Source organism: Ahaetulla prasina, chromosome 1 (genome assembly GCF_028640845.1).
Source record: "Ahaetulla prasina isolate Xishuangbanna chromosome 1, ASM2864084v1, whole genome shotgun sequence".
Taxonomy (NCBI): Eukaryota; Metazoa; Chordata; class Lepidosauria; order Squamata; family Colubridae; genus Ahaetulla; species Ahaetulla prasina.
This window is the reverse complement of record NC_080539.1, coordinates 181014011-181038924: the sequence shown is the minus strand read 5'-3', so window position 1 is coordinate 181038924 and position 24914 is coordinate 181014011. Positions and strand designations below refer to the sequence as shown.

The 24914-nt window shown below is 36.2% G+C and overlaps 2 protein-coding genes across 9 annotated transcripts in view; one reads left to right on the top strand and one right to left on the bottom strand.

Moving 5' to 3' along the window:
* Positions 1–24914, bottom strand: part of RUNX2 (RUNX family transcription factor 2) — a 257072-nt gene that overhangs the window by 204989 nt on the left and 27169 nt on the right. The gene's annotated exons all lie outside the window — the stretch shown is intronic.
* The window catches only part of SUPT3H (SPT3 homolog, SAGA and STAGA complex component), a 291243-nt gene continuing 280913 nt past the window's right edge, over positions 14585–24914 (top strand). For 4 of the 5 annotated variants that reach the window (XM_058183513.1, XM_058183548.1, XM_058183522.1 and 1 more), the window contains exons 1-2: positions 14585–14707; positions 18905–19004. In XM_058183513.1, the coding sequence (XP_058039496.1) occupies positions 18928–19004 (77 nt within the window). In that variant the 5' untranslated portion in view covers positions 14585–14707; positions 18905–18927. Of the gene's footprint in view, positions 14708–18904; positions 19005–24914 lie in introns of those variants that run through there. The other variant, XM_058183539.1, reaches the window with a different exon arrangement.

Sequence of the window (24914 nt, the reverse complement as noted above, 5' to 3'; positions counted from 1 at the left end):
ACTACTAGATTGGTTGATGTTTTCTTGACAGCAGTACGGAAGTGACTGCCTTCTTCTTCTCACACCCATATTTCAACTTCCAAATTTAACCTACACAACTGAATTTCTTGATAATCTTTTATCCAAGTACTAATTACTGCAGGTTTCACCCTACCTAACTCTTTGAAATCAACTAAAGTCAGCTAAAGATGCCAGCTAGCAAAATTCAAATAAATACACCCCAATGATATTTTCAATAAATTTGGATTAGAAGCTTTGGATATTTTTAGATCCTGAAAAACATGAATAAACTATTAATTATGTACAGTATATAGAATGGTCCTTATATATTAGATTATTATTTAATTGGTAGCATTTCCGTTTAAATCCAGAGGTCTACAGCCTATTCAAATATTGAATTCAACAAAAGAAACCCTGGACCGAAGGTTGCCTTTTCTGTTTCTGTCCATCAATCTATGTTTCACTACAGAAAAAAAACTTTCTTCCTTGTATCCACCTCCTTTGGCGAAAGGAATGGAGGTGACTCTTAAAATCTGGCTAGACACATGTGAGAAGGTACTCCTTCATATAATGTGGTCATAAGCCATTTAGGGTTTTAAAGGTTGAAATCAACATTTTAAACTGGGTCCAGAAACAAACTGGCAGCCACTGTAGATGGCAAAGAATTGGAATAATAGGTTTGCATTGGTTTGTCCAGTGAGCAAACTAGCTGCTCTATTTTGAACTAACTTTCCAGATCATTTTCAAAGGCAGCTCCTTGTACAGCTCGTTCTATAATAATCAAAAACCTATTTTCATCCTTTACGCCGATTTAGTTTTTTCACAAGCAGCCTGATCTCTGCTTATTTTAAAACACAGCTTTACCAAGAGTAAGGCCTTGGATAGGTTCTCATGTATGAAAAATGAAAGCAGTAAATATGTGAAGGAATGAAAAATGTGAAGAAGTGTATATCATATAGGTTCATATAGTTATTATTGATATGGGAGATAGTATACAGGTCTGCTGCATGCGTAATTCAGGAAACACTTGAGAAATTTTAAGTAATTAAACCTGTTCTTTAGGTTTCAGCCAATAATTTATCTATTTTGGGGTAGGCAGGAGTTATGCAAACAAAATAGTTGAAATCATGTTACATATCATGGGAGGAGGGGCGGGGCTGCTGCTGCTGCCGGAGCGTGTTTGCAGCAGCTCTTGGTTTTATTTTATTTTATCAATTTTTAGTATACCCATTGGAGCCTTTTTATTTAAATAATATTTTTCGGAGACGATAACAGAGTAGACCACAACACAGACAAAGTTTTGGCTGCTGAGGACTAATAAGGCATGGGGGAAAGAGAGAAGCGCCATGGCACCAGCCTGGAATCTCTCCTACCAATGAAGAATGCAAAACAACCAAAAATCAACGAGCACTTTGCTGACAAGAGATTTGTTACATATCATCCCAGAAGAAAGAATATGTGAATCTGTAAAGCAAAATGTTGAACTATTAAGGATGCATTGTTAAAAATTATTTAATTTTGGAACCTTAACTTGAAGGTTTATCTGTTGCATTTAATGGAACTTGGCAATGATTATAGTACATAAGTTACACATAGAATAAACTGCAGGGCTTAATTTAGGCAAACACCACCCACATCCAACCCCCCCCCCCCTTATAAACCTTATTTAATAATCTCCCACAATTCAATGGTGGTTCCTTTCTGTTTTCAAACTGTATTTCAGAAAAAAATAGAAGAGGATTTTTTTGTGTTCTGGGTCCGTTGCAGCTCATTTTGGGATTTATTACATTTTTTAAATGCAAGGTCCTAATTCTTATAATATTTCTTTGCAGTCAGTTTTCTTGCTTTTTGATTAGTTCTTTCTATGTATACACTAATAAAGTATCAGTAGTAACAAAACTTTCTCCTTTTGTTGTTGCTTACATTTTTTATTTTATTTTAAACATTTGTAATGCTGGTTTAAGATCAGAATCAAATTTGAGAAAAATCAGTTGTGGGCTGATCAAAACACAGAGGAAGTTCCTGAAATGTGATTAGTAAATTAGATACATGTCATGTACATTTTAGTAAACTTACATATATTTTTGCAATTATATTTGCATAAGAATCCTGACAAGTGTTTTGGCATTTCTGCGTATCTCCCAAAGCAGTAAGACATGCATTTCCAATGATTAAATGTACCCTGAGGTGCATACACCCAAAATCAAAGAGTCTAATAATCCCCCAGAAATTAATTGAGTAGAATGCAGGCCATTATTGATGAACATAGAAGGAGAAAAGTAAACTAGTTAGACCTGGATTCCACTTGTGCTCTATTTTGCTGATTTGAGGTTAACAGCCTCACTGAAGAATATTTTAATTGTGAAGAAGTCTAAAATAATAGTTTGAAGCAGAGGTAGTATTCAGCAGGTTCTTACCAGTTCTGGAGAACCGGTGGTGGAAATTTTGAGTAGTTCGGAGAACTGGTAGTAAAAATTCTGACTGGCCCCACCCCCATCTATTCTCTGCCTCCCGAGTCCTAGCTGATTGGGAGGGAATGGGGATTTTGTAGTGACCTTCCCCTGGAGTGGGGTGGGAATGGAGATTTTACAGTATCCTTCCCCTGCCACGCCCACCAAGCCACGCCCACCAAGCCACGCCCACAGAACCGGCAGTAAAAATTTTTGAATCCCACCACTGGTTTGAAGTGATACTATATTTCACAGAATGATTGCAAAAACGTCACGATTCATTGGGATACTACAATTACCTCCAGACTGTACAGCATGTGCTTAAATTGGGTATTTGAACAGTCAGATAATGGGCAAGTATTTTATAAGTATGCACATTTTGAGATCTACCCAAAAGAACTATCAAAAGGCTTGAGATGAATGCCAACTGTAATACCAAATTTAATAGCTGTAGCAATAGCAATAGCACTTAGACTTATATATTGCTTTTTACAGCCCTCTCTAAGCAGTTTATAGAGTCAGCATACTGCTATCAACAACTTAGGTTCTCATTTTACTCACCTTAGAAGTTCCTTGAGCCTTAAGGAACCTTTTAAAAGATTATTAATAATTTATTTTATAATGCTTTTGTTCTGCCCTTTCTACAAGGACTTTAAATTCAAATATTTTGAATTTAATCCATACAGAAAAGGACTGAAAAAGGGACAGTGCTGCCTCCTTCCTTCTTGTTGTATGGAAGACTGAGGTTCACCGGGGAGGTAAATTATATCCAGGTGAATAAAGCTGTACAAGGCTTAGGAACAAGATATTTGCAGAACTGTCTAACCTCACAGAATCTGTTCTGCGCTCAGAGATTATCAATAGTTTACCATTTGTGTGTTCCTCAGATATATCTGAATCTATAGTTAATGTTGTTTCTTCCATGGTAGAATTCAGGTTGTGGAACAAATTGCCCTTGAAATTAAAGGAAGACCCTTTTTATTATAGCTTAAAGACTCAAATGTATTTGTTTACATGGGTTTTTACATATTGTTTTCAATTTAGTATTTTAGTATTTTATATTACATCTTGTTTGATCACTTTAACCACGCTATAATATTTTGTTTTGACTGAATTTCTGTGAACCATCTGTGAGCTGCTAAGAATGTTGGTGCCATACAGATAGCTGAAATAAATAAAATAGAAAATACTGACATTGTGGTACGGAATTGTATCACAGTTATTATAGACAAAATTTTAAATATAAAGTTCAGATAGTATCTGAGCTGACGGTTTTCAGTCAATGGCTTATTTCAGTAGTATCTACTTAATCCTAGCAATATTAAATTATGAATCAAAGAATAAGTTGTAATACCTTTTATTTATTTCTTCTAAATGGATTTTGTTTTCAATAAACATTTAACTTTTTCTGCTACTTGTATATTTTTGTAAAATTTGGTTGCTAATATTTGTGTATGAACATCTACCTTTAATACATGTATTATCAAGTGGCATGTATATTATAGTATTTCACTCTAAAGTTTTTTTAAAAATCTCTTTTACTGAAAGAATGATACAAATCAGGATTACTTGGTATTACAAGATATTCTTTATCTTAAAATATTTTATATAGATATAGACAAAAATAGTTTGATTTCATAACGTTCCACATCTCTTTTTTATTTTTATTTTTATTTTTTTATTGAAAAAGTTTCACGAAACTTTCCCCCACTTTACCCCACCTCCCTCCCCTCCCTTCAAAAATCCCCTCCCCCCGACTTCCTGGAACAAACACAAGGTATAGTTAAAAATAAAACAAACATATGCTAAAAATTTTCCCCTCCCAACTCAATTATACTCCTACAATTCTCATCAGTTCCTAACCTCCCCCAAAACAATCAGAAATAATACATCCTAATCATTCAAAGGCAGTCTGATAACTCTTAGTCTGATATTTACTTTGAATATAGTCAATCCATTTTTTCCATTCCTTTAAGTATCTTTCTTGCGTATTGTCTTTCAAAAAGGCTGAGATTTTTGCCATCTCAGCCAAATTGGCAACTTTCAATATCCATACTTCTATTGTAGGTATTTCTTTTTTCTTCCAATACTGTCCGATCAGTAATCTTGCCGCTGTTATTAGATTTAAAATCAATTTAGTCTCAATTACTGTACAGTCCATAATAATTCCCAGCAGAAAAAATTGCGGCAGGAACTTTATCTTCTTTTTCAAAACATTTTGTATAATCCATCAAATTTTTATCCAAAAAGCCTTAATATCCTTACAAGTCCACCAAATATGAAAATATGTAGCGTCATCCACAATTACATCTCCAACATTTTGCTTGCATATCTGGATACATACACGATAGTTTCTTAGGATCTAAATGCCATCTATAAAACATTTTATAAAAATTTTCCCTTAAATTCTGTGCCTGCATAAACTTAACATTTCTAACCCAAATGTTTTCCCAAGTTTCCAATAATATTGGCTCCTGAAAATTTTGTGCCCACCTTATCATACAGTCCTTTACCAAATCCCTTTCTTTTTTATTGACTCTGACTTGGGTGATCAGAAGCTACAATTTCCAAGTAAGTCATCTCAGCAAACTATGATAAAACTAAAAAATAGTCTCCATCAATTTGGAATTGTACCTGGTGATCCTGTCTAAGAACTGGGCTAGGATTGCAGATAATAATAAACCATTCTGTGATATAAAAATCCAAAATGATTGTGAAGAACTCTAGAAATACCCCATTTTCCCAAAAATAAGACCTCTCCAGATAATAAGCCCAATCAGGGTTTTCTGGCTTTAACACGCATGTGCTAAAATAAACCCTCCCCTAAAAATAAGCCCTCCCCGAAAATATTTAAACGCATGCGCAGCCGATCTCCACCATTTTCTCTGGTTGCTTGCCATGCAAGCAATATTTACTATAAATATTTACTATAAATAAATACTATAATACTTATTTAATAAAATATTTAGGCTCCCTAGTACAGAAACATTAATTACTCAAAAGGAATAAATAAGAACTCTCTTTATACACAAGTAGTTAATATAAGAAAATACATTTCCTAATTCTTAAAATAATTGATGTCCTATGATAGTTTAAAATTAGCTCAAACTCAAAATGAAAGAACTTAAAAGTTTTTCTACAAATGGCGCATACCTAACCCGCAAATTCAACATATTGAATATTCCCTATTATAAAGTTTATGTTCTTAGCTTAGACTTAACTGGTTTCTCTTACCGTATTTTTCAGTATAAGATGCACTGGAGTATAAGACCCGCCTTAGTTTTTGGGGAGGAAAATAAGAAAAAAGCTGATTGGCAGGTGGATTGGCCTCTCAGAATACCCCCAATCAGTGTTCCCAGAGGTGAATTTTAGCATCAGATTCGTTGGTTGTGAGCTCTGTGCCTTGCTTTTTGCTTTTTGCTTTTTGCTTTTTAGGGTGAAGAAAACTAAGATATTTCCAAGATGTTTGTCTGATCATAGTCCTGTTTGGATGGAATTGCAATATGGAAAAGAGGGTAGAAGAACTTGGAGATTAAATGAAAATTTGTTTAGATATCAGGATAATGTAAATCAATGTAAAAAGCAGATGAAAGAATTTTTTGATTATAATTTGAATAATGAAACATCGATAGAAATGGTTTGGGACTGCAGTAAAGCTTTTATGAGAGGTGTATTAATATATCTTAATAATAGACAGAGAAATAAGCAACAAAGACAGCGTAGGTATTTAGAAGAGGAAATTTATAAGAAACAACAATTATTAATACATAATCCACATGATCAAAAACTTAAAGATGCAATAAAGTTACTACAGAATCAATTTAATATGATAATGGCTGATCAGGTGGCAACAAATATACAATATGCCAAACATAATACTTTTGTAATGCAAATAGACCTGGTAGGTGGTTAGCATACACTTTAAGGAAAAGACAAAAACAACGTACTATAGAAAAATAGAATACAAAGGTAAGAGAGATATCAACAGGATAAAATTAAAAAGCTTTTTAGAATATTATACAAATTTATATCTTAAAGATAATATATTGAATAGGGATATTGATAATTATTTGAAGGAATATAAGGTTAAAAATTTAACTTTAGAACAAACGGATGAATTGAATCGGCCTATAACCTCGGAAGAAATTATTTTGGTAATTAAACAATTAAAATGGGAAAACTCCTGGTACAGATGGGCTCACAGTTAGTTATTATAGGAATTTACAGGATGAGATGTTAGGTCCACTTAAGGAATTATTTAATCAGATACAACTAGGAGAATTCCCCTCATGGAGAACCTCTTTTATTTCATTGATACCAAAGAGGAACAGGATTGTTCTAAACCTGGGAATTATAGGCCAATCTCACTTTTAAATAATGATTATAAGATTTTGTTAAAATAATAGCTAATAGATTAATGTTGATTCTGCAGCGAAGAATTCATAATGATCAATCTGGATTTATAAAAGGGAGACAGATGAGGAATAATGTTAGGCAGATTGTTAATTTACTGGAGTACTTAGAAAAGAAAAATTTTATTCCAGCAGCATTTATTTTCTCGATGCAGAGAAAGCTTTTGATCGATTGCATTGGGATTTTTTATTTAAATTAATAGAAAAGATGCAATTTGGAGATGGTTTTTTAAGAATAATTAGGGCAATTTATGGAGAGTAAACAGCACAGATTATAATCAATGGTAGCTTAACAGAACCTTTTAAGATTGCGAAAGGAACAAGACAGGGATGTCCTTTATCACCATTATTGTTTATTTTAACTCTAGAACCATTATTGGATAAAATACGAAGTAAAGGAGATAGAGGAATTAGAGTTAGACAGTATGAATATAAGTTAAGAGCTTTTGCAGATGATTTGGTGATTACTTTAACAAACCCTATAAATTCTAGTAAATCTTTGTTGGAAATAATTGATCAATATGGGAATGTCTCAGGGTTTAAGGTAAATCAGAAAAGACAAAAGTGATAATAAAAATATGGCCAGACAACAGAAAGAAAAACTAGAGGAAGTAACAGGATTTGAAATTGTAAAGAAGGTTAAGTACTTAGGGGTTTATATTACGTCATCAAATGTGAAATTGTATAAGAATAACTATGAGGTTTTATGGCAAAAAGTTCAGAAGGAGTTGATTGTTTGGAAAAAATTGCAATGACCTTTGCTGGGAGAATTGCTGCTATTAAAATGAATGTTTTACCTAGATTTTTATTCCTCTTTCAGATGATACCAATAATTAAGAAAGATAAGAATCTTGAGGAATGGCAGAAGGAATTAACAAATTTATATGGGAAGGTAAAAAAGCTAGGGTTAAAATGAAAATAATTCAAGATTCTCGGGAAAGGGGAGGTTTAAAAATGCCTAATTTTAAATTATATTATGAAGCAGCTGCTCTCTCTGCAATAAGTGATTGGTTTAATTTAACAGAGGACAGAATTTTGAATATAGAAGGTTATGATTTGTTATATGGATGGCATGCATATTTAATTTATGACAAAAAAGTGGATAAGGCCTTTAAAAATCATGTGCTAAGAAATGCCCTTCTGCGTGTTTGGAAAAAATACTCTTATAAACTAAATTATAAGGTTCCTATATGGGCATGTCCTAGACATACAGTAGAAAATATAAACATAGAACAGAATCAGGAAATGATTACATATAAAGATCTTTTGTATACTGAAAGAGGTAATTTGCAGTTAAAATCTCTGCAAGTATTAAGAGAGGAAGGGAAAAATTATACTTGGTTTCAATATGAGCAACTACGTGCTAGATGGAAGGAGATCAGAAAATTGGTATAGACATTTTGAGAAAAGTGGAAAGAACCTGAGGCTATAGCCAGTCCCCTGGTGAAGATTGAGATCCATTCGTAAGTCTGTCTTTAGATCAAATTTCTATGCAAGTTGGAACTTGTACTTGCAAACAGACTGCCTATTTTTAAAAATGGCAAATGGTCATTGTTTTTCCTTGAGCTAATGAACTACTGAAAACATGATGTATTTAAAAAATGCACAGCTTTAGCCGGTCATAAAAAACATTGCATGGCTTGAATGGTTTGCTGGCTAGGAGAATACCGTCCACCATTTTTAGTAATGGTGTTTGTAGTATGTGTGGACATCATTAATCTGGGGACTGCCTGCACTACTGGCTATTGCTTGTAACACTTCTGACTGATAAGCTAACAGTCTTTCAAGGTAGACCAGGCAGGACATGAATGTTAGAATTCTACTTCACTGATATTTCAGGTAGTCCTCTTTTAACGATCACTTGTACAGCAACTGTTCAAGCTTATGAGTAAGTACTTATGGCTGGTCCTGTAAATATGTCCATTGCAGTCTCTCTGTGTCATATAATGCCTGCCTCGCAATTACAACATTGCAGCATCCCTCAGTTATTGCCATTTGGGACCTTCTTTACTTGCTTCCTACAGGCAAAGTCAATGGGGAAAATGGCAGGAATTCACAAACAGCAACCACATGATAATCCCTCTTTAACGATCCATGGTGATTTGCCTAATGATGGCAACCAGAAATGCTGGAATGTTCATTGCTTAAGTGGTTCAGTCATATGACTTCAGCTTTTTTGACTTCCAGTCCCAATTACTATTATGCGAGGATTACCTGTAGACCAGGGGTGTCAAACTCAAAGGTCCATGGGGTGCTTAGATCTGGCCCAGGTGGCCGCCCTTGAAACAGCAAAGAACCGGTCCACAGTGCCTCTGCCAGTAAAATGGAGGCTCTGTTTTCGGCCATGATGGCACCTGCAGCCCTCTGCCAGCAAAAACAGAGCCCAGGGAGGCCATGCGTGGCCCTCCTGGGCTTCGTTTTCAGCCGATGGCTTCCTGCAGCTCTCTGCCAGTGAAAATGGAGACAGTGCTGTCAAGCTGGGCACGCCCCCTGGCCACCCACCCCTCTGAGGTTAAACACAACACAGATGAGGCCTTCAATGAAATCAAGTTTGATACCCCTGCTGGGTATCAAACTAAAGTAATAGTATCTTGAAAGTGTAACAATGTTTTCCCTTCCTTCTTAACCTGAATTTCTTTTCTCCCACGTTTAAAACATGTTTTTGTACACGTGGCTGCATTGTTTATCCAAGGTCGTATCTGTGGCTCTCCCAATAAGCAAGGTGTTTCAGAGCATGCAGAGATACAAACATAGCAGTTTTTGTAGCTCCTTAAAGCAGCCATGCCTTTTCTGGGATTTTATGACTGTCATTTGCAAAAAATCTTGAGGAAAAAAATGTTTGGTTTAAGGGGCTGCAGAGAGATGGCATATTTGTGCCTATTTGCTAAAATACACCTTTTTTGCCTTTAAACTAAACTGTGGCACAGTCATAATATTTGCATAAAAAATAGAAAGCAAAAAATAGCAAGTTTCCAGGCAGAATACTATCGGTGAGCTAATTATTACTTTTATGTATATTCTGGGACAAGAAGGCCTATCCCTTCAATGTATCAAAAGTAATAGATTCAACCTTTATGAGCACAGAAAGAATCTCTTAGTCAGGGCTTCAGCTACTACTGGATAAAAGACTAGTGTTTTTCCACCATGTCCATCTATCTGTTATGACAAAGTCTGTACTGATTTGATAAACTATAAACTTTCTGTATTAGAGTAGAGTAGAATTCTTTATTGGTCAAGTATGGTTGGACACACAAGGAATTTGTCTCTGGTGCATATATTGTCAGTGTTCATAAAAGGAACAAGTGATAAATCATGATTATAATTATAATTATAATATACATTCATCATAAATCATAAGATAGAACACTCAGTGATAGTTATCGGATACTAAATAAGCAATCAACATAAATCATACTAGGATACTAAATAAAACAATTAATATAAATCGTAAGATACAAGTAAAAGTTATAGTCATAAGAAGATAAGGAATAGGTAATAGAAAAGATGAGATGGATAATAGCAATACAGTCCTACTAGGTACTTTGACAGTGTTGTGGGAACCAGTTGTTTAGCAGTGATGGCATGGGGGAAAAACTGTCCTTGTGCCTAATTGTTTTGGTGTGCAGTGCCTTAAAGGGTTGTCTTGAGGGAAGAAGTTGGAACAATTTATATCCAGGATGTGATGGCTATGTAGCTATTTTCACATTCCTCTTTTTGGCTCGTGCAATATACAAGTTCTCAATGGAAGGCAGGTTGGTAGCAATTGTTTTTTCTGCAATTCTAACTATCCATTGAAGTCTGCGTCTGTCTTGTTTGGTTGCAGTGGCAAACCAGACAGTTATATGCAGCAAATGACAGTCTCAATATTTCCTTTATAGATAATTTAAATTATTTTCAATAATTTCCTCTATATCAATACAGAGTCCTTGGGCAGTCTGAGCTTTCTGAGTTGGTGCAGGAAGAACATACTTTGTTGTGGTTTTTTAATGACATTTTTGATGTTAGGTGTCTATTTTAAGTCTTGAGATATTATAGTACCTAGAAACTTGAAGGTCGTTGATACTGTGTTATCTGGTGGCACAGCTAGCTGAATCTGTTTAGTTAAAAGAATATCTGGAATGATGGTATTGAATGCTGAGCTGAAATCTACTGATCTGTTTGCTCAATAGACAAATTGCAAGGCGTCTAACAGTAGATCCATGATGATTTTCAGGTGGGTCAGCACTAACCTTTTAATGGTTTTCATAACTACTGATGTCAGAGCAACTGGTCTTAGTTGTTCAGCTCCTTGATGGAGGGTTTCTTCGGCACTGGGATGATATAGAGCATTTGAAGCAAGAAGGAACATAACACACCTCTAGTGATTCATTAAAGATGTGGGTGAAGATGGTGCCCAATTGGTCAGCACAAGCTTTCAAGAAAGGAGTTATCTTGTCTGGGTCTGGTGCTTTTACAGGCTTTTTTTTTGTGTGAAATAGATATAACACATCTTTTTTTGTCATCACCAGATGTGGGGAGCCCAAAGGGATGGGGTCAGTTGTGTGTGTGTGGGTGTTGCCTGTTGTTGATGTATCCGAGATGGAAATGGTGGTGATAGTTGACAGTGGTTTCCTCTCAAACCTACAGTAAAGCACATTTGGGTCATCTACTAGTTGTCGATTCCCTTCAGCATGGAAAGGTGGTTTGCTGTAACCAGTGATATTTTTAAGAAGCTTCCACACATTTGCTGGTTCCTTTGTTGAAAGCTGATTCCTCAGCTTTTCAGAGTAGCTTCTTTCTGTTGCTGACCTCCCTTGTTAATACATTTCTGGCCTGATTGTATAGCATTCTATCTCCTTTCCTGTAGGCTTCCTCTTTGGCATGTCGTAGCTGCTTGGATTTAGCTTGTTATTATTGTGCTGAACCAAGGCTTGTTGATACTGTGTATTCGCAGGTTTCTGGTTGCCACACATAGGTTTTCACAAAAACTAACATATCATGTTACAATATCTGTGAGTTCACCTGTAGAGGTCTGCAGAGGTATCTTCAGAAACGTCCCAATCTTTGCAATCAAGGCAAGCCTATAGCTTTAACTTTGCCTCCTCAGTCCAAGACTTCACTGATTTCATTGTTGGTTTTAAGCTTTTGTCTCTGAACAGGTACAAGGTAAATCATACAATGAACAGTGTCCCACAGCTGCCCATGATAAAGCCTGATAAGCATCTTTTAATGTTGTGCAGCTGTGGTCTAAAGCAGGGGTCACCAACCTTTCGGGCCTCAGGGACCACTAAATTCATAATTTTAAATCTCGCGGACCACTAATATGAATTTAAAAAAATATAAATAGTATTTAGTGCAATATAAAAATGCAAATAATTTTTCTGGGGACCCCCAAAATTTTCTCATGGACCACCGGTGGCCCACAGATCACTGGTCTAAAGTATTCTTGCCTCTAGTAAGACAGTTGACATGTGGAGAGTATCTTGGTAGCTCTTGGCTTAAATTAGCACTGTTGAAATCTCCTAACACAATGAGGAGTTTGGGTATCTCTCTTCAGCCACATAATCTGGTCAGCTAGAATTTGTAATGCATTGTTTATGCAAGCTTGTGGAGGAATATACCTTGCAAATAGAATGAATGAGAAAAACTCTCATGGAGAATCAAATGGTTTGCAATTGACAATTAATGTCTCTAAGTCCATATCACATAATTTCTTTAGTGTAGTTACATTTTTGCACCATCAGTTGTTGATATAAAAGCAGAGTAAAAGAATACAGTAATACTATAAAAACATTGTATCAATATATGTTTAAGCATTACTGCATAACAAACAATGACTATTTGTTTTTACTACTGTTATTTGCAAACTGAGTTTGCTGGGTTTCTTTTACTCTGACTTTGAAAAACAGGAATCTAGAATAGAATCCAACCCTTAATAAAGGACCAAGAAGAAACAGAATCATTGTAGAAAATTATTGACTATCCATTGATAAGGGTAGCATATAAGTAGCTGGGATATTATTTATGACTGTGCACTTCGTAAAATGATTCTCTATTGAAGTGCTTTAGATCTTGTATGAGCAGAGGATTTCTTTGCTATTGATTAAAGTAGCTTTTTTCAGGTTTTCATCAGATTAATTCTTAAAGCAGACACAACTTTTTCTCAGTTTTTTTTTTAAGTCTAAAAAGAAGAGGCTACTTTCATAAAAAAGAGAATCATCTGCTGACACAAGGTTTAAGTTCTTATAAAAAATTTCAAAGCATTTAAGTCCAAACAACTTAAGTTTGAGATTTGGGGAAAAAAGGTTTAATTTTAATATGGTAATTTTTTTAAAAAAAGTGAATTGGACAAAAATGCAACTCTTTCCTAACATGAGTTTTATTACTATCATATGTCTATTTGATGTTACTTCCAAGCTGACAAAGTTCATATAAATTAATATTCTCAACTTTGAACAAAAGCATTATTACAACCACATAAATTGTGGATACATAATCTAAAGTACTTTTGCCAAACATCATTTTATTTAAACATAAGGCTGTTAACATTATTCTCTGTAAACATGAATTTGTAAACCAGTTTGGGCTAGGAAGAGTATTTGGTCTTGGTAATAATGAAAAGTCGGTTTTAAATTTTTGCCAAAAAAATTACAGCACAGAAATATGTCTAGGACATCATTAGGAATGAAGATTGACTGGAATGCAGTGTTAAAAGCAGTGTAGTACTTATGTTCTGTATCACAACTAGTATGGATTCATATGAACATTTAGAAGTTTATTTTTAGAAATATGATTTTGTTAAGTATAGTTAGGGAAGATTATATTCTAGAAACCGTCAAATTTAGTTTAACTCACAGTATCAAAATGATATTTTGAACTGGAGTTGAAACTATCATGAGGTGTCCAAAATGACATATTAAATTGCTGAGTGTGATAGCTTTCATATAGAGCGCTATGAATAAACCTCTTTTTATGCAATGTTTTATTTCCTTTTAAACTATTTTTTATGAACAGACTTCAGAAGAATTCCCAAAATATCAGATAGATTTATCTAGAACTTTATAATTACTAGTTTTAAATAGTGTTAATAAAATATTATTTTCATCTAACGGTTCAAGCATAAACTAAAGCATGTTGAAATAATCTCTTATTCCATCTGAACATCTGAATTCACTTTGCAGGATATGGCATGCAGCTGCATTTAGATTCAAAGAAAGAGCAACTGCAGTACATTGACCCATTGAATATTACAGTAGGTTTTGAGTTTCATGTTAGTCGGATTTATTGGAGAAAATTGATTTGAGTGCTTCTGCTTTTGCCAGAGTTTTTTAACGTCGGAAGAAAGGAAATAAGACATGCATAGGATGTGACTTTGATGTGCAACAAGTTAATTATCTAAACCGTCTAACAAATCTTGGCTGGGGGAAGTAATTATTTTTAACGGTACAGGGTGGTCTGATGAAATGTTTTCCGCATCTCAATAAAACACTTCGTATTTTTTCACAGTTTGGGAATGAAACTTCCCACGCTCGGGCCACGCTATCTTGGCAAGTAATGAAAACTTTGACCAAAACGGAAGCAAAACTTTCCCTGCTTTGTTGTAGTGCATGAACTCCTCTTGCTTTGGGGCAATAATGAAGTCGCTGGTCACGAAATGAAATAAAATAAAATCGTCCAAAAAACCGTCCAGGGAAAAGCCGAAGGGAATCTCCTTCTCGACCGAAAGCGCGCCTCCTGGCGTGGCCAGTTTGTCGGCCTGGTCCACGAATCAGAGGCGACGCGTCTTTCGCCGCGACTCGCGCAGGAAGCGCCGCCATGGCTCTTCCCGCCCGCTGAGACGCCGCTGCTGCCGAAAGGGCTGCTCAGGTACTGTTGCGGGAGCTTCTGCCCGCCCAGGCGGCCGCGTGCGCGGAGGCGGGGATACAACGGAGCCCCCCCTTCCCCCCCAGAACCCGGGGAAAGTCCCGAAGGGGCCCGCGCTTCCTTTCAGAACAGGACCGAGCCCACCCCGTTCTGTCCGGATCCCTTTAGATTGAGAAACGCCGGGATAGCGGCGGCTCTGGTTTATGAACGAAAAGATGGAATTAAATGCCGAATAAGCATGCATGACAAGCGAACATGTGGCCCTGTTGGGCCGGGAAAGGTCACGTGCAGGCCGGGGATCTTCGCCAATTTGCTAGCCAGCTTGCTGGCTCGGATACGGGATGGGGGTGGGGAGTGTCTGTCCTGACGCCCGCCGTCCTCATCTGCTTCGCCGCGCCACTGGCTCCGGCGGCCACGTGGGGCTTATGGGTGGAGGTGTCTTCTTGCTTACAGCCTCCAACTGCGGCAGCGGTGGCTCCTGTTTTTTAATTACTCGTTTTTCTGTTCTCGGCCCTCAAAATGGAGCTGGGAAACACCAGCATTTCCAAAAAGCAAACCTAAAGACTGAAAGGGAGGGCTTTCCTTCTCGAGACAGAGGTGAAGCCAATCCTCTCCTGAAGGTTCCATCTGGATGACCAAGAAGATCACGATCTCCGAGATAACCCCAGCTGTTTTTTTTTTTTTTTTAACAAAGCATTGAGAGAATTCTACCCCCATTCACAAGGGGCTTGTGCAGTTTCCGACTCGGCCACCCCTCCCTCCTATCTATCCCTCCATATTTGAAGAAGTGTGCAGTTGCTTTGTTCAGGTGTTATATTGAGTGAAGGACTATAGTAGTTTTCCTTTAATACTGTTTCAGCCACAGTAGTACTGTACACTAAAAGTAGTTCAAGATTAGAGGTTGCATGGGAAATTTGTTTTCCTGTTACTCAATTGTATGGCAAGTGGTTAGAACGGGTAGAAATCAGCAACATGAATTTTGGTAGAGAAAATGGAAAGTCCTACACTGGATAGAAAACATCATAGGCTTGAGTAGATAATGTACTGTGGGGAAAGATCCATACTCAGTCATAGGTGAAAAAAAATTGGTTGCCTTGGATTTCAAGGTGAATATAAATTAGCATCATGAAGTTCTAACATGGGAAATGCACTCCTACACAGATAGTTGTGTTACAACTGTAATAGTTTGCAACATTTTTTATGGCAGTTCAGTCGCTTAGCACTTCGATCACTAAACTGAGGACCCAGGACCTGGATTGACAAAATGTCTTCGTCAATCCAGGTCCTGGGTCCTCGTCAAGAAATGTTTTTTCACCTCTCTGGTAGTCTGACCATATCTAAAATATTGTATCCTATTCTGGGCATCACATTTTAGGAAGACAAGGGTTAACTGGAGCATAACCGTGAAAAAGCAGACAAGATGATAAGAGGTCTGAAAAGAAAAACATGAAGGAATGTTTGGAGGTGTTTTCTATGTTTAGTCTGGAGAGAAGATGACTCTGGAGAAACAGGATAGAGGTCTTCAAGTGTTGGATGAGCCTTTAAAATTTGTTCCAGAAGACGGGAGAAGAAACAATAGTTGTAAATTACAAGGAAGTTGATTGTAGTTGAATGTTAAGTTTAATCTTACTAATGGTAAGAATTTAGCAGTGACACAGACTGTATCAAAAGATGCTGGACTATTCTTTTCTGGAGGTATTAGAGATACTGTAGTAGTATATTTCCAAACTGAATACGGACTTGGATTAGATGATTTTCAAAGTACTTTCCAACCTTGCAATTTGTGATACACTTGATATTATATGAACAGCAGTGAATACCCAGCAGCACTTTTAAAATAAAGTGGCTGGAGATTTTCAAGTTTTACCCTTAATTTGGGATAACTCTTTGAGAATGGTTTGTTTTACCCAATTTGAACATGGAAAGTGCAGAATGACTTGGAAAATAGCTTTTCTGAGGTGTTATTAATGGAGGTTTGTGTTTGTAGCCTTATACCCATGTAGAAATATAGATTGCTTTGAATGGCCAGTTAAGCTTCCAAAGTCCAAGGTGTTCATTTTAAAATGATTACCCATCTTCTGTGTTAAAAGAAAAATACCCATCCCAAGGGAAGAGTTTAAACTTGTTAGGGATGCACTGAAGGATAAGTTAATAATAATAATAATAATAATAATAATAATAATAATAATAATAATAATAATAATAATAATAATAATAATAATTATTATTATTATTATTATTATTGTGTGTGTGTGTGTGTGTGTGTATTTAATTTTTATACCGCCCTTCTCCCGAAGGACTCAGGGCGGTGAACAGGCAGATAAAATAATACAATACATTCCAATAAAAACACTATTTAAAAAACTTATTCTAAAAGCCTAAATTTAAAATACAATACAAAATATAAAATAAACCCCAATAAAATCCATGTTTAAAAACCCTATTAAGCCAGTCCTGCTCGGAAGAATAGAAATAATGGTGCCACACCACACATAAACCCTCTTCAGGTATTTAAAACTGAACAAAAATATTGTGAGTGCTGACACTCATCAGCTTGGGAAGGGGGATGTAGGAATTAGAACCTTTCTTCTTCAGCCCCTCTAAAAACCAATGGAGGCAGGGGAAAAAGTGAGTTTGAAATCAATTGCCATGACGCCTGAAGATGACAGTTTTTAAGAAAAACCTCAGGATCACCCTTTCTGATTTTATATGGGGGGGGGGATATTTTTATATCTATCTATCTATCTATCTATCTATCTATCTATCTATCTATCTATCTATCTATCTATCTATCTGTATCTGTCTGTCTTTCTATCTGTCTATCTAGAACAGGGGTCTCCAACCTTAATAACTTTAAGGCTTGTGGACTTAAACTCCCAGAGTTCCTCAGCCAGCTTTGCTGGCTGAGGAACTCTGGAAGTTGAAGTCCACAAACCTTAAAGTTACTAAGGTTGGAGACCCCTTATCTAGAATATACTTAGAGTAGGATATAATAATTTTAAGATGTATTTTCTGAAACAATTCAGAAGGACAGAAGTAAATTTGTAATGCAGCTGTAGTGTTCCTAGATGTTTTCTAAGGAAACCCCAAATTATATTTAAAGATAACAAATTATATTTAAAGATAACATACACATACACACACAGAAAAAAAATCATATTCTCATATGACAAATCTCCCTCTCTCTCTCTCTCTCTCCATCCATCCATCCATCTCCCAATATTCTTACAAAATTTTGGTGATTGATTGAGCCTGACCTATCTAATGTACTCTTTGTTATATATCTTGTTTCCTCAAGGTTTTACTTTTGGATTCAGAAATTTGCAAGTTCTGTAAAGTTTTACAGACTGATTAGTAGGATTTTGTTTTACTTTTATTCAGTACTAAGCATATATTATTTGCTTTTCTGAATTCGGTCAAAAAGTGAAACTAGAAAAACACTTGAGGCTGAAAAAAGATTACTTTTGCTTTAAGGGATCCACTCAGTAGCAATACCTTTTCAGGTTGAATAAGAAGAGTGAAAAATATCTTATAAGGGATCAAGAAGAGTTGTGCTTGTTCAAGGTGTATTCCTCTGAATTGTTTTTCAAGATTGCAGATTGCGTAATGTCTGTATTTGCCACCAAACAATGTTGAAAGGATCATCTCTTAAACTTCACAAATGGATACCACTGAAAATCCCAATTCAGTTCTGACATCTCATATTGGAAGAACTCAGAAAATCGTTACTGATTAGTATTTATTTCAGATATTTGGACTACAAACAGTTCAGAATTCAAAAATTCAGAAAAAAAGATGCATTTTATAATATATTTTTAAAGTTAATAATGCATGTATATATCCTTAACACATTTGATTTAACATTTTATCTAATATTAATGTCAAAAAGGGATCAAAATTTAAGGGTAGTTGAATTATATCTCAGTCACAGTAATTATTGTACAATGGTATAGCTAATATAATTCAACTTCCATATTAATAAATAGTCAAAATAAAGCCTGAATTGAAGTCACTTTAATAATATTTATTAGTATGTATTATTTTTGCCTACCTGTCTGATAAAATGTGTCCTGAAAAATTTTCACATGGTGAAGAAAGTATTGCAAATTTTTGGAGCACAGTTAGGTTTGATATGTTCAAATACCTTTGTGGGGTTCATTTGCTACATTTCATGTGTTGTCCTTTGTCTGTTGTACTTAGATGAGCAGTACTGGACCAGCCCAATGTCAGCTGTTCCATCTAGCAGTGGAAGAGGGACTGGGAGATCAACAAACTTTATTCTAGAATTGCAAAGTATGATGTGAGTATAATTCTGTTTCTACATCTCACAATGTTTATGGCTAGGCAATAGTAAAGGAAAGGTTTGATTAATATGTATTTATGATCTGATGTTGCAAAGGGTACAATGTGTTACAAGATTGAATAAAGTAGTAAGGAGGTCCCTTCAATGATAAATAAGGCAATAAATACAAAATGCTATGTATATTTTATAATAGTTTTTCTACTTTTGTTTATGCTTAACAATAAAATAATTACATTTATAGTAAAGTTAGCATATGTAGATAATTTAGAACTTCGTTTTCTTCGTTCTGACAATAAGAATGTTAGGGATGATGATTTACAGTGAATTAATCCAGTTCTCCTTTGTAATGAAACCACAAAATTGTTTTTGATTTTCTTTTATTGTTTATTTATTGGCCCATGATATGTAGGTTTCATAGAGCTAGAGATTACATATTTCATTCAATATTTAAAGTATGATTAGTTGTCTTCTACAATGGACAAAATTACAAATCTTGATTTAGAAGGAAGAATCCTATTAATCAGAGATTAATTTTAGTACGTGCCATTCTCTTTTTATGTACATCCAGAATAGATGTAAAGGAAGTAAGATTTTTATTTATGGATCATTGTTTCTTATTTATTCTTATTTAAGCTTACGCCAACTGCTTTAGTGACTCCATCCAGCCATCTCATTCTCTGCTGTCCCCTTCTTCTTTTGCCCTCAATTGTTCCTAACATTAGGTTCTTCTCCAGTGAGTCTTTCCTTCTCATTAAGTGTCCAAAGTACTTCAGTTTAATCTTCAGGATCTGGCCTTCTAAAGAGCAATCAGAGTTGATCTCCTCTAGGACTGACCGGTTTGATCGCCTTGCAGTCCAAGGGACTCGCAGGAGTCTTCTCCAGCACCAGAGTTCAAAGGCTTCAATTCTTTGACACTCAGCCTTTCTTATGGTCCAACTTTCACAACCATACATTGCAATTGGGAAAACCATAGCCTTGACTATATGGACTTCTGTTGGCAGGGTGATATCTCTGCTTTTTAATATGCTGTCTAGATTTGCCATAGCTTTCCTCCCCAGGAGCAAATGTCTTTTAATTTCTAGGCTGTAGTCCCCGTCTGCGGTAATCTTGGAGCCCAGGAAAATAAAATCTGTCACTACCTCCATTTCTTTCCAATCTGTTTGCCAGAAATTGAGAGGGCTGGATGCCATGATCTTAGTTTTCTTAATGTTGAGTTTCAAGCCAACTTTTGCACTCTCCTTCTTCACCTGCATCAGAAGGCTCTTTAGTTCCTCTTCACTTTCTGCCATTAGAGTGGTATCATCTGCATATCTGAGGTTGTTGATATTTCTTCCGGCAATCTTAATTCCAATTTTTGATTCATCTAGCCCCGCCTTTCTCACAATGTGCTCTGCATATAAGTTAAATAGGCAGGGCGACAGTATACAGCCTTGCCGAACTCCTTTCTCAATTTTGAACCAATCAGTGGTTCTTTGTCCAGTTCTCATTGTTGCTTCTTGACCCACATATAGGTTTCTCAAGAGACAAATAAGATGGTCTGGTACTCCCATCTCTTTGAGAACTTGCCACAATTTGTTGTGATCCACACAATCAAAGCTATTGGCCCCCACGGAAAGAGCTCGCAATCTGGGCGGCCTCCTGGATGCACGGCTGTCTTTAGAAGATCATATGATGGCCGTCACCAGGGGAGCTTTTCATCAGGTTCACCTGATACGCCAGTTACGCCCCTTTCTGGATCGGGCTTCCTTATGCATGGTCGCTCATGCCCTTGTTACATCCCGCCTGGACTACTGTAATGCTCTCTACATGGGCCTCCCCTTGAAGGGTACCCGGAGATTCCAACTGATCCAGAATGCGGCTGCGCGGGTGATAGAGGGAGCTCCTGTGGCTCCCATGTAACACCCCTCCTGCGTAATCTGCACTGGCTCCCGGTGGTCTTCCGGGTTCACTTCAAGGTACTTGTTATCACCTTTAAAGCGCTCCATGGCTTAGGGCCAGGATATTTACGGGACCGCCTACTGCCACCATTAGCCTCTCACCGACCAGTGCGCTCTCACAGAGAGGGCCTCCTTCGGATACCGTCAGCTAAACAATGTCGGCTGGCGACCTCCAGGGGGAGGGCCTTCTCTGTGGGGGCTCCTACCCTCTGGAACGAGCTGCCTCTGGGGCTTCGTCAACTCCCCGACCTCAGGTCCTTCCACCGCGAGCTGAAGATGTTGCTGTTTCGAAGAGCAGGACTAGCGTGAACGTAGTTTTAAATTGGGGTTTTAAATCAGGGGTTTTAAACGGGGTTTTAAATTTGTATTTAAAAGTTTTAGGCCATCAATTGAATTAATTTTCTATTCTTTTTGCTGTTTTATATGTATTAAATATTTTCTGTTGTTTTATTGGCTGTGAACCGCCCTGAGTCCTTCGGGAGATGGGCGGTATACAAATATAATAAATAAAATAAATAATAATAAATAAATAAAATAAAGGCTTTAGCATAGTCAATGTAGCAGAAGTAGATGTTTTTTCTGGAACACTCTAGCTTTCTCTATGATCCTTTGTATGTTGGCAATTTGATCTCTAGTTCCTCTGCCTCTTTGAAATCCTGCCTGCATTTCTGGTAGTTCTCAGTCCACATACTGCTGGAGCTTAGCTTGTAGGATTTTGAACATAACTTTGCTAACATGAAATGAGTTTGAACATTCTTTGGCATTGCCCTTCTTTGGAATTGGAATGTAAACTGACTTTTTCCAATCCTGTGGAATTGAGTTTTCCAAATTTGCTGGCATATTGAGTGTAGCACTTTTACTGCATCGTCTTTTAAGATTTTGAGTAGCTCAGCTGGAATACTGTCTCCTCCAATAGCTTTGTTGTTGCTCAGATTTCCTAAGGCCCATTTGACTTCACATTCTAGGATGTCTGGCTTGAGGTCAGTGGCCACCCCACTGTGGTTATCAGGGATGTTAAGCTCATTCTTGTATAGTTCTTCTGGGTAATTTTGCCTTTCTTCTGCCTTTGTTAGATCCCTGCCATTTTGGTCCTTTATCATGCCCATCTTTGCATGAAACGTTCCCTTCATATCGCCAGTTTTCTTGAAGAGATCTCTGGTCCTCCCTATTCTATTGTTTTCTTCTATTTCTTTGCACTGTTCATTTAAGAAGGCATTATCACTTCTAGCTATTCTCTAGAATTCTGCATTTAATTGGGTGTATTTTTCTCTTTTTCCCTTGCCTTTCGCTTCCCTTCTTTCCTTAGCTATTTGTAAGGCTTCCTCAGACAGCCATTTTGCTTTCTTGCATTTCTTTTTCTTTGGGATGGTTTTAGTTGCTACCTCTTGTAAAATGTTGTGAACCTCCATCCATAGTTCTTCAGGCACTCTGTCTATCAGATCTAATTCCTTAAATCTATTTGTCACCTCTACTGTATATTTATCAGGGATATGATTTAATTCATACCTGAATGGCCTAGTGCTTTTCTCTACTTTCTTCAATTTAAGCCTAAATTTTGCAAGGAGAAGCTCATGATCTGAGCCACAGTCAGCTCCTGGTCTTGTTTTTACTGACTGTATATAGCTTCTCCATCTTTGGTTGTAGAGCACATTATCAATCTGATTTCTGTGTTGACCGTCTGGTGATGTCCATGTGTAGAGACGTCTCTTGGGTTGTTGGAAAAGAGTGTTTGCTATGACCATCATATTCTCTTGACAAAATTGTATCAGCCTGTGCCCTGCTTCATTTTGTACTCTTAAGACCAAACTTGCCTGTTATTCTGGTTATCTTTTGACTTCCTACTTTAGCATTCCAATCCCCCATGATGATAAGGACATCATTTTTTGGTGTTAATTCTAGAAGGTGTTGTTGGTCTTCATAGAATGGGTCAACTTCGCCTCTTCAGCACCAGTGGTTGTGGCATAGACTTGGACTACTGTGATGTTGAATGGTTTGCCTTGGATCTGAACTGAGATCATTCTGTCATTTTGGGGATTGTATCCCAGTATTGCTTTTCCTATTCTTTTATTAACTATGAAGACTACTCCATTTCTTCCGAGGGATTCTTACCCGCAGTAGTATACCTGACATTCATCTGAATTAAATTCACTCATTCCTGTCCATTTTAGTTCGCTGATTCCTAAGATGTTGATGTTCAGTCTTGTATCTCTTGTTTGACCACATCCTTATTCTATAGAATAAGGTTTCCCTAATTGAACAATTGCTTTTTCACAAGGAGTTCCCAATACATGTTGTGGGCCATCACCATTCCATGGTACTTTTATGTCTTTTAATCTGAAGCCCTGAACCAATCTGGTACATGTCTGCAGTCATGTGAAGAAAAACAATTGGAATTCACAAAGTACCACTTGATGTTCTTTGCTGGAATGTAGAGCAGTTAAAAATCAACCATCTGGATTTACCCTTAAAATATCTGTGAACTGAGTCCCCAATCTTTTATTTGGATATCATAGTAGTACATTTTGTTTTTGTTCTTTTGTAATACTTCATTTCTTTCCTGTTATCCAGCAGTACATTTATATTTTGTTCTTAACTTTAAGTGATACAAATTCAATAATACGTTTTGATATTTGGACTGGGAGGAAATAAAACAGAACATTTCTTGGATTTGGAAATCAAAGGGCATGAATGTGGAAATTATGGATAAGCAACTGAGAAGCATCTTTTTATATCATTGCAGACTTCCTAATTAAGCACTTTTGAAAGTATATATCCAATTCCTATTAATACATGAATTTTGCAGAAATATAAAACATAGACACCTTCATATTCTTTTAAAACCAAGGACGGTTTTGATTTTAATAATAATAATAATAATAATAATAATAATAATAATAATAATAATAATAATAATAATAATGTTTTAATTTGTATACCGCCCTTCTCCCTTTTAAAAGTTATCCAAACAAATAATCCTGATTCTGAAATCAGCTGTTTTGTTAACTTTATTGGAACTGAGGGAATTCTTTTAGTACATTTATTTCTTCTGCTTGTTTCTTAAAATAAGTCTTTTTAGCAGAAATAAAATTTCATGATAAGAATAGACTACGAGCAAATTTAAAATTGTTTTCCTTGGCTTCTGATTTATAGCATTGATGGCCAATTGTTCTAGGATTCTTCAAGGTTTAAACAACAACAGTGTAATATACAGTCTTAGAGCACATTTATTTGTACAAAAGCATATTATTCAATGAAATCAGTCTTTAAAGTTTTTAAGAAATGGTTTTATCGTAAAGAGATAATAATTGAGTTTGCAATACAGGTTTACTGCTAGTCCATTTTAGGTAAGGTGCTTGATAATCATGCTACTTAAGTCCTACAGTTAGCCTGTTAGATACTGCAGGACTGCCTAATGACTTTAAAATAATTAAATATTTTAGAAACCTATCTCCACGGCTGCAGTATCTTGTTAAAAGAACAACAGAAATGATAAATCAAGATCGATAGCTGTTCTTAATGACCTCAGAAGCAGCTTTGGAAAAGATCTAATGGGGACTGTGGAAAAAAAGAGAGATTTCCTGATGATTCTCCATATATGATAGAGTCTCTACAGTTTAAAATATAAATTGAGGAATGGAAACATATAGAAAAATTCCTATTTTCCTACTGTTACGCTCATGTTAACATATAATTTATGTCAAGACATGAATATACATACTGAATACACTTCCTTCATCTCCTGTAAAGAATAAAGCTACAGTACAAATTAATAATAAACATAATTAAAATTAGCAGAGAGGAAATTGGAAATGTAATGGTTTTGACTCCAGTAAAGCTCATTTCAATTATTTAATCTTTCCATTAAATATTCCGTTAACCTGAAAATAAGCCCCCCCCCCCAAATATTTAAATGCATGCGCAGCCGGTCCCTGCCATTTCCTCTGGTTAGGGAGACAGAGCTGGAAATGGC